The sequence below is a fragment of the Phocoena sinus genome, chromosome 11 (assembly GCF_008692025.1).
Source record: "Phocoena sinus isolate mPhoSin1 chromosome 11, mPhoSin1.pri, whole genome shotgun sequence".
Lineage (NCBI taxonomy): Eukaryota > Metazoa > Chordata > Mammalia > Artiodactyla > Phocoenidae > Phocoena > Phocoena sinus.
The window spans coordinates 605378-613924 of NC_045773.1; the positions used below are offsets into that span (position 1 = coordinate 605378).

The 8547-nt window shown below is 68.0% G+C and overlaps 1 protein-coding gene across 1 annotated transcript in view; it reads left to right on the forward strand.

The window, feature by feature from the left end:
• The window catches only part of PLXNA1 (plexin A1), a 43716-nt gene extending 35819 nt beyond the window's left edge, over nt 1-7897 (forward strand). The window contains exons 24-32 of the mRNA XM_032648587.1: nt 123-269; nt 346-505; nt 1122-1225; nt 1416-1512; nt 1840-2030; nt 2105-2274; nt 3485-3697; nt 3775-3925; nt 4942-7897. Coding sequence (XP_032504478.1) covers nt 123-269; nt 346-505; nt 1122-1225; nt 1416-1512; nt 1840-2030; nt 2105-2274; nt 3485-3697; nt 3775-3925; nt 4942-5037 — 1329 coding nt within the window. The 3' untranslated portion in view covers nt 5038-7897. The remainder of the gene's footprint in view (nt 1-122; nt 270-345; nt 506-1121; nt 1226-1415; nt 1513-1839; nt 2031-2104; nt 2275-3484; nt 3698-3774; nt 3926-4941) is intronic.
• The last annotated feature ends 650 nt before the right edge of the window (nt 7898-8547 follow it).

Consider the following 8547-nt stretch of genomic DNA (forward strand, 5'->3'; position numbering starts at 1 on the left):
TTTGGAACCAAGGTCCTCGTATTTGGCCATGTTGCCCTTTCTCCGTGGGGGGGGGGCCAGGGCAGCGGCTGGGGCGGAGCCCGGGGGTCCCGCACCTCCTGACGCCGCCCACCTGCCCACAGGAGTGCGCTGGGGAGCCGCTCTTCATGCTGTACTGCGCCATCAAGCAGCAGATGGAGAAGGGCCCCATCGACGCCATCACAGGCGAGGCGCGCTACTCCCTGAGCGAGGACAAGCTCATCCGCCAGCAGATCGACTACAAGACGCTGGTGAGCGCCGCCCGCCTGCCCCTTCCCGCCCGCCAGGGAGGAGGAGGGGGCTGACGCCCTGCACGCCCACCTGCAGACCCTGAACTGCGTGAACCCCGAGAACGAGAACACGCCCGAGGTGCCGGTGAAGGGGCTGAACTGCGACACGGTGACGCAGGTCAAGGAGAAGCTGCTGGACGCCGTGTACAAGGGCGTGCCCTACTCCCAGCGGCCCAAGGCCGGGGACATGGACCTGGGTGAGACCGGCAGGGGCTCTGTCGCATCGTCCAAGCACCGGGCGCTGGCCCGGAGGGTTGGAGGGAAGGGGTGCGTGACCCAGGCCGGGTCTGTAGGCTGCTCCCCGGGGTGGTGGAAGCAGGGTGGCGCTGAGAGGGCTGCGCCCCTGCTGGTGGGGGCAGGGGTGGGGTCCCCATGTGCTCTAGGAAGCAGGTGGGCCCTTGGAGCTGGGTGGGGGCTCTCAAGATGGCTCACGAGCGGGGCGTGGGCAGGGGCACCTGCTACGTAGGAAGGGCCTGGGGAGCAGAGCCGGGCTGGACCGGGCTGGTCCCTTGGTGGATGAGGCTGGGGCCGTGACGGAGGGAGGCCTTGAGTGCCAGGCTAGGAGCTCCGGAAGCGGGGCACACCACGTGGGGCTGGGCCGCCCAGGGTTGGGCGGGCGGGGGGCTGCCAGAGGGGCTGGGCAGCAGCAGGGGTGCAAGGCTTCTGCTCTGGGCTGGGCCTGTCCCTCTGCTGCCCAGCCTTCACTCAGGGCCCCTGGGACCCTGCCCCCCGGGCCTGTCCAGATGGAGGGAGCAAGGAGCAGGGCGGCACCTGCGGGCCGCCCTGCCCCTCCAGCGTTCCCCTCCGCTGCAGAGTGGCGCCAGGGCCGCATGGCCCGCATCATCCTGCAGGATGAGGACGTCACCACCAAGATCGATAACGACTGGAAGAGGCTGAACACGCTGGCGCACTACCAGGTGACCCCCAGCCTGCGGCCACGGCTCAGGCCCCTTTTCCACGACGTGGCTCAGGGCTGGGGGCCACGCTCCAGGAGGAGAGGGCACGGTCACACGTGGGGGTCGCCCAGGGTTGGGGGGCAGGCTGAGGCCCAGGTGAGAGACCAGCCATGGGCGGTGGGTCACGCGTCACCCGGCCCCCTGCCCGTAGGTGACGGATGGGTCCTCGGTGGCCCTGGTGCCCAAGCAGACGTCTGCCTACAATATCTCCAACTCATCCACCTTCACCAAGTCCCTCAGCAGATACGGTGAGCGCCGGCGGGGGCAACGGGCAGACCACCGACCTGGACGGAATGCCGCTCTGGGCGCCGCTGCGGCAGCCTGGGACGGCAGCCTGGGACGGCAGCCTGGGACGGCAGCCTGGGACGGCAGCCTGGGACGGCTTGGTTACAGCCTGTCCCGGGGACCCTCGGCCTTTCCCCGGGCGGCACCGTCCCCTGAAACCCAGGGAGGTGGGGGCGGATGACCCCAGCTGTCGGGGGGAGCTGAGGCTCACACAGGGGAGCTGCCTGCCCAACAAGGTGGCAGGCGGGCGGGGGGGCGGGACGCAGCAGCTGACGGCGTGGTGCCCGCAGAGAGCATGCTGCGCACCGCCAGCAGCCCCGACAGCCTGCGCTCGCGCACGCCCATGATCACACCCGACCTGGAGAGCGGCACCAAGCTGTGGCACCTGGTCAAGAACCATGACCACCTGGACCAGCGTGAGGGCGACCGTGGCAGCAAGATGGTTTCCGAGATCTACCTGACGCGGCTGCTGGCCACCAAGGTGGGCGGAGGGAGGGGGCCCGGGCGGGCCACGTGGGCCGGGCAGCCGTTGGAGCTGTGCCCCGCCCCCCACAGGGCACACTGCAGAAGTTCGTGGACGACCTCTTCGAGACCATCTTCAGCACGGCGCACCGGGGCTCGGCCCTGCCGCTGGCCATCAAGTACATGTTCGACTTCCTGGACGAGCAGGCCGACCAGCACCAGATCCACGACGCGGATGTGCGCCACACCTGGAAGAGCAACTGGTACGGGCCTGGGGTGGGGGCGGGGCGGGGGCGGGGCCGAGGTCCCCGCTGGAGCAGGAAGCCTGGGACCTGGGGGCAGCCCGGCTCGGCTGGGGGCTGCAGTGCCAGGAGGCAGGCCCCGTCCACTGCCCCGGGTTACGGCTAGTCCCTCTCCATCTGGGCCTCTCTGACTCAGCCATCGGGGGCATCTGCTGACCTGTGGGACCGGATGTGGGTGGTGGGGGTGTGTGTGTGCACACGTGTATCTGTGCGTGTCTCTGGGCGTGCGCGGCTGCGTGCAGGTGTGTAGGCTTCTGCGTGAGAAACGGGCTCGGTGGGACGGGCCCGTCCCATGCTGGCTACAGCGATGAGGGTGACAGTGACAGCAAACACTCCTGGGGCTCTCAGTCCCGTCGCCCCCTCGCTGCCGGTCTGGCTTTTGCCTCCAGAGCTGCCCGGGTCCCTGGCAGGGCCTGCCTGGTCCTCACAAGCTTTGTGTCTCTGGCCTCTTCCTCCCCGTGCCCTGACCCCTCCCTGTGCACTGCTTCCCCCCAAGCCTGGGATGCAGCCCAGGTCCTCTCCAAGCGAACCCACCCCGGGCCTCCAGCTCCACCTGCGCTGCCCGCGGCCCTTGAGGGGGTCCACCGGGCACCAAGGGGAGGCAGTGGAGGTCAGCACTGTCCAGCGGACCTTTCTGGGATGATAGAAAGTTCTAGGTTTGTGCCACGCACGTGGCCACGTGTGACTAGGGCTATTTGATGTAACTGGTACAGCCGAGCCCCTGAATCTTTAACTTTATTTAAATTTAAACGGCGACACGTGGCTAGAGGCTGTTGCTAGCCCAGCCAAGGGCTGTCGTAGAGGTGGCCTTCTGGGTCGGGGTCAGCTGTAGTGGGGCTGCGTCTGCTGGCCCCCTTCCTGGTCTTGTCACCAAGACCCGTGGGGAGCCGGCCCAGCCGTGAGCAGGCACTCAGGCCTGGAGGACTGCAGCCGGGCACAGTGGGTGCCCAAGGGCGAGAGAGCCTGTGGTATGCACGCCTTCCCCTGGGACCGTGGGGAGGGGCTGGCCAGCAGGAGCAGCCCTCGCTCACGGCCCAGCTCTCTGGACCTGTCTCCCCGGCTGCATGGAAATCCACGGTCACCGTGAAGGCCAGAGCCGGGAGGACGGTGAGGCCACAGGTCAGCCCCTGCCCCCCGCCGGCCCGTCCGACCGTGCGCCCGCCTCCCGCAGCCTGCCCCTGCGCTTCTGGGTGAACGTGATCAAGAACCCGCAGTTCGTCTTCGACATCCACAAGAGCAGCATCACAGACGCCTGCCTGTCGGTGGTGGCCCAGACCTTCATGGACTCCTGCTCAACGTCCGAGCACAAGCTGGGCAAGGACTCGCCCTCCAACAAGCTGCTCTACGCCAAGGACATCCCCAACTACAAGAGCTGGGTGGAGAGGTGGGGGCGCGGGCCCGGGGCCGGGTGGGGGAGGGGCCGGGACCCAGCTCACGCGCCCGCCTGCCCGCCCGCCGCAGGTACTACGCGGACATCGCCAAGATGCCCGCCATCAGCGACCAGGACATGAGCGCGTACCTGGCTGAGCAGTCGCGGCTGCACCTGAGCCAGTTCAACAGCATGAGTGCCCTGCACGAGATCTACTCCTACATCAGCAAGTACAAGGACGAGGTGAGCCCGCCAGCCTCGGTGAGCTCGCTCCCGCCCCAGCCCGGGCTGCCTGACGGGTCTGGGCGCGTCTCCAGGGCAGGGCACAGGCCATCCTCTACCTCGGCACCCGATCTGCTTCTGGAGCCGGGTGCGCGCGGAGCTGGGCCTCCCTGAGACGTCGGGACGGACGACCGACTCGTGGGCTGCACTGGATGGACGGAGCGCAGGGCCGGAGGGGCAGGGCGGGCCCGGCCAGAGCCCAGGCCCTGAGGCCAGAGCAGGCCGGACGCAGTACGGCAGAGGCCGCGCCAGGCTGAATCAGAATGTCCTGGGAGGAGGGGGAGGCGGGGCCGTCGCCGGGTGTGCAGGCTGTAGGGTCTTGGGCTGCTCCCGAGGGAGACAGCCTTTGGGGTTCAGAGATGGAGCCTGACTGCCAGGTGCGGGGAGCGGGGGAGCAGGGGCTGTGGCCGGGCTGCCCAGCTGCAGGGACCACATCAGGAGCCGGAGGGCTCAGGCGCCAGCTCCAACTTTTGTGTGGGTTTGAGAGGACGGGGCAGTGAGCGCAGGAGACCTGGCGGCAGGTCAGAGCATGGGGGTGGCAGCCTGCGGTTCTTCCCGAGGGGCTGTGCTATGAGGGGTGCAGAGACGTGGGGCGATGGGGCTGTGGAGGGAGACGGCAGCACGGCCACGTGCTGGGGGCTGACTGGCTGCCGCGAGAGACTGGGGTGTGAGCACAGAGCCCAGCAGGACCCGCGGGTGCAGGGAGCAGGCCCTGGGGCTCGGGGACCTGGAGGGCCGGCAGGGACCTGAGCCCTGTTCGGGTGGTTTTGGGGGATGAGGGGCGGATGGAGACCCCGGGGTCGCGGGGTCTGGGGGTCCCGGCTCCGGGCCCAGGTCCCTCAGCTGAGGGTGGGTGGGACAAAGTGGCCTCAGCCTGGAGCCCACTCTGGGCCCAGCCGCTGTGTGCTCTCAGCCTGGAGCCCACTGTGGACCCAGCCGCTGCGTGCTACCCCGATGCCCCCCGCCCACCTGCACAGATCCTGACGGCCCTGGAGAAGGACGAGCAGGCGCGGCGGCAGCGGCTCCGGAGCAGGTTGGAGCAGGTGGTGGACACCATGGCCCTGAGCAGCTGAGCCATCGGCCATGACTGCCCGGCCGGCAGGAGAGTGAGAGGGCCCTCGGGGGCGGCCCCCGTGCAGCAGCCGGAGCTGGGAGGTCCACGGAGGCAGCCTCGCCCCAACCATGCCAGGTGCCCTGCGCTGGGGGCCGGGTGTGCAGTCCTGGCCCCCCTCGCCGCCCCTGTCCCCTTCCCGCCTGCGGGGGTCCCGGTTCTTAATTGGTGTTGGTGAGACGGTGCCCTGCAGCACCCTCCACGCCCAGAGCTGCTCGCCGTGGGGCTGGGGAGCCCAGGTGTGGCGTGGCCGGGGGCCTTCTCAGGACAGTGGGTGACCGCTGCTGAGGCCCCGGGGGTGAGGCAGGAGTCCTCCCGTAGGGAGAGGTTGGGCTGCCGAGGCCAGGAGGGCCAAGCCCAGGGGCTGGGAGGGGGTCAGCTGTGCCCGGCTCCCTAGGCAGAGTCTGAGGGCTGGGGCATGGCTGGCGGCCGGGCGGGGAGGCTGAATGCCCAGGGCCCAGCCACGGCGAGCTGAAGTCGGTCCAGGCGTCACCACCCACCTGCCACGTTCCGGCAACACCACACTCACCAGTGCACCGCCGCCGCCATCCTCCGATTCACCGCGTGCTCTCCGCGGCCGAGGCCAGAGCGCCACGTCGACCTCGCCCAGAGAGAGGCCCCCGGCTCCCTCCTATGGAGGGGCTGCAGGACGGCTCCACGCGGGGCCCAAGTGACTTCCAGAAGGACTCGGATCCCGTTCCGTCCTCAGGGCTGTGCCTCTGGGAGCCGCTGGGGCCTGGGGCTCCGGGTCATGCGTGCACGTTCCCCTTATTTATTCCCCCCACCGCGCCCGGCCCCATCCCGGGCTGAGCTCTCGGCTGTGGAGGTCCCGGGAGCAGCCCCGAGCACCCTCCTCCCCCCTCCCCAGCCCCCACCCGCCTCCCAGCGGCATCAGTCTGGCCCCTCAGCAGCGTGCTGGTCCCTCGGAGTGGAGGGATATCTGGGGGCTGTTGCTCGTCTGTTAGGGGAGCAGGGGGGTCCTGCTGCGCTCTGCTTGGGCAGCGGGACCACGGGGGCCTCGGACCACACCCACTGGCCTGGCCGGGAGCAGGACGCAGTGACCGGGGGCGGGGCTGCAGAGCGCCGCGGTCTGCCCGTCCTGCTCAGCGAGCAAAACAGCGCGTTTTTAATTAAAAAATCTGTACATATATATCCATATATATATATATATATATATATATGTGGCTCTAGCCTGTCTCCAGCCCCAGTGGGGTCCTGTATAGTTACCTGGAGGAGGAGAAATTTTACACTTTAGAATAAGAGAATTAAGGTAGCGGGAAAGCAATACCAAATGGTCATGGAGAAAGTGGCCAGAGCTTCCCCGCTGCAGCACCCCCGAGGCCTCCACCCTCGACCTGCGGGTCGTCCTGTTTTCGTTTTGACGTGAAAAGGAGAGGACTTCTCGGGCCGAGAGCTTCCCGGACGCGGGCCGTGGATTCCTGCATGACTGTGCTAGCGTTTAGTCTGACTTGATCTTTTTAAAACTGCAAGTGTTGAATACTAGAGGTGGTTAGGCCCTTTTTTCATGTTTTTTAATTAATCAGTCACTTGTGAAGGCAGTGGCCTGTCCCCTTTTCAATTCACTTTTTCGACGGTACTACAGATTCCCGCGGACTTTAAGGGACAGCTAGCTGTGGCCGGCCCCGCGCCCCCGGCCGCCCGTCTTGGGTACCCCCCCCAAGCAGCGTGAGCCAGACCGCACACCTCCGTCAGCTGAGGAGCTGCTCCCTCACGGGAGGAGGGGTGAAATCCGCCCCCCTCCTGACTCAGGAAGGTCCTGGAACCGGGGTGCAGGGGTCCCTGGGCCCCGTGGGCACTGAGCAGGGCTCGGGCCCCCCGCGTGGCGGGTGTCCAGCGGGAGCTCAGGCCGGGCGGGCGCTGGCCGGGGCCGGGTTCCGTCCGGGTGCGGGTCTCGCTCCCCCCGAGTCTTCCCTGAAGCTGCTTCTGATCGAAGCCCCCGTTCTTCCAGCCCCGCTCGGGTCAGGGGGCTCCTCGGCCGCTGCGCTGCCGTCTTCAGAATCCAGTCCCAGCCCCCCTTCCTCGGGCCTCCCCGGCCCCGTGCTTGCCCCACGGGCGGCGGGCTGGGCAGTGGTGACGCAGGAGAGGAGCCGGCCCTGCGGGCGCGAGGCCTCGTGGAGTGCGTGCGCAAGCGCTTTAGCGCCGTCTGTTTACACATGAGCCGATCGCTGACCTACGCCTGCAGTCCACCCCGCAGTACGGCCGCACCTTCCTCTCCCGGGGCTGGAATCGGGCCAAGTCCTCCTCCTGGCTCGTCTCCAGGGTCCTGCTGGCTCCACCGCGCCTTCGGCACTGGGCCCAGGCGCCTGCCGTCACAACCCCGTCCTCCTGCCGGGCACTCGGGCCCCAAGCTCCGGCTCTGGCCTGAGGGGGGCTGGAGTGTGGCATGGGAGCGCTGCTCTGTGCAGGTGGGTGGCCCCCAAGGCCCCTCTGCAGCCCCAGGGCCGGGGGTCTGGACTGTGGTGTGGGGCGGTGTGCCAGGATGCCTGCCCGCCCCGACACTGCTGCTACTGCCCGCCGCCCCGGGCCCCCTCCCGCCCTCGCTCACACGCGTCTCAGGAGCGCCAGGGACAGCTCGGCCTCGGTCGGGAGCCTGGCCTCTCCATATACCTCGAGCTTGCCCGCACTCCCCGACCCGGGCCCCAGGCCCCAGGCCCACGGGAGAGGTCCCCCCGCCCTCCCCGCTTTGCCCTTGCTGAGCGAGCCCCGCCTGGCTCTCCCGCCAGTGCTGGAGCTGAGGGCTCACGCCGTTGGTGCTACACAAGCTAGAATAGATATATTTAGAGAGAGAGAGATATTTTTAAGACGAAGCCCACGATTAGCTGTCCTTTGACGCCGCAAACCCCCACCCAAAAGAAGAGCGATCGCTCGGCAGCCTGAGCGGCCCCTCTGCCGCTGCCTCTCCCGGGGGCGGTGTGGCTCGCAGGCTGTGTAAATACACGGCCGTTTCCTAGTTTACTGTCTCAGATTTAGTACTTGTAAAGACACACACATTAAGGAGAGAATAAACATTTTTGCTAAAACGCGTGGCTCTGGGCTCTCCTTACTCAGGGGTGGGGGAGGGGGAGGGTCCTGGGCTGGGGCCGCGTGGCCAGCAGAGCTGCAGGCACAGCCCGCGCCGCCCCCCCCCACCCCCACCCGGCGGCAGCATTGCCCGAGATGCCGGGACTCCTGCCCTCAGGGCGCGGCCGGTGCAGCAGGGCCTCCCCAGGACCACAGGTGCAGATCCTCCGCCAGCTGTGTTTCAGGGGGCCTGGCATCACAGAGCTCCTGTGCTCCGGGCCCCCGGACCACCGGGGAAGCATCAGCTGAGACCGAAAACACAGGGCCCGAGCCCCACCCAGGGGGTCCTGTTGACCTGGGCCTACACAGTGTGTTCTCAGGTCCCCTGGGTGTTCTGCCTCGGCTCAGAGCAGTCGGTCCCTGGAGACCGTGTTAAAGTCCAGAGGGCCTG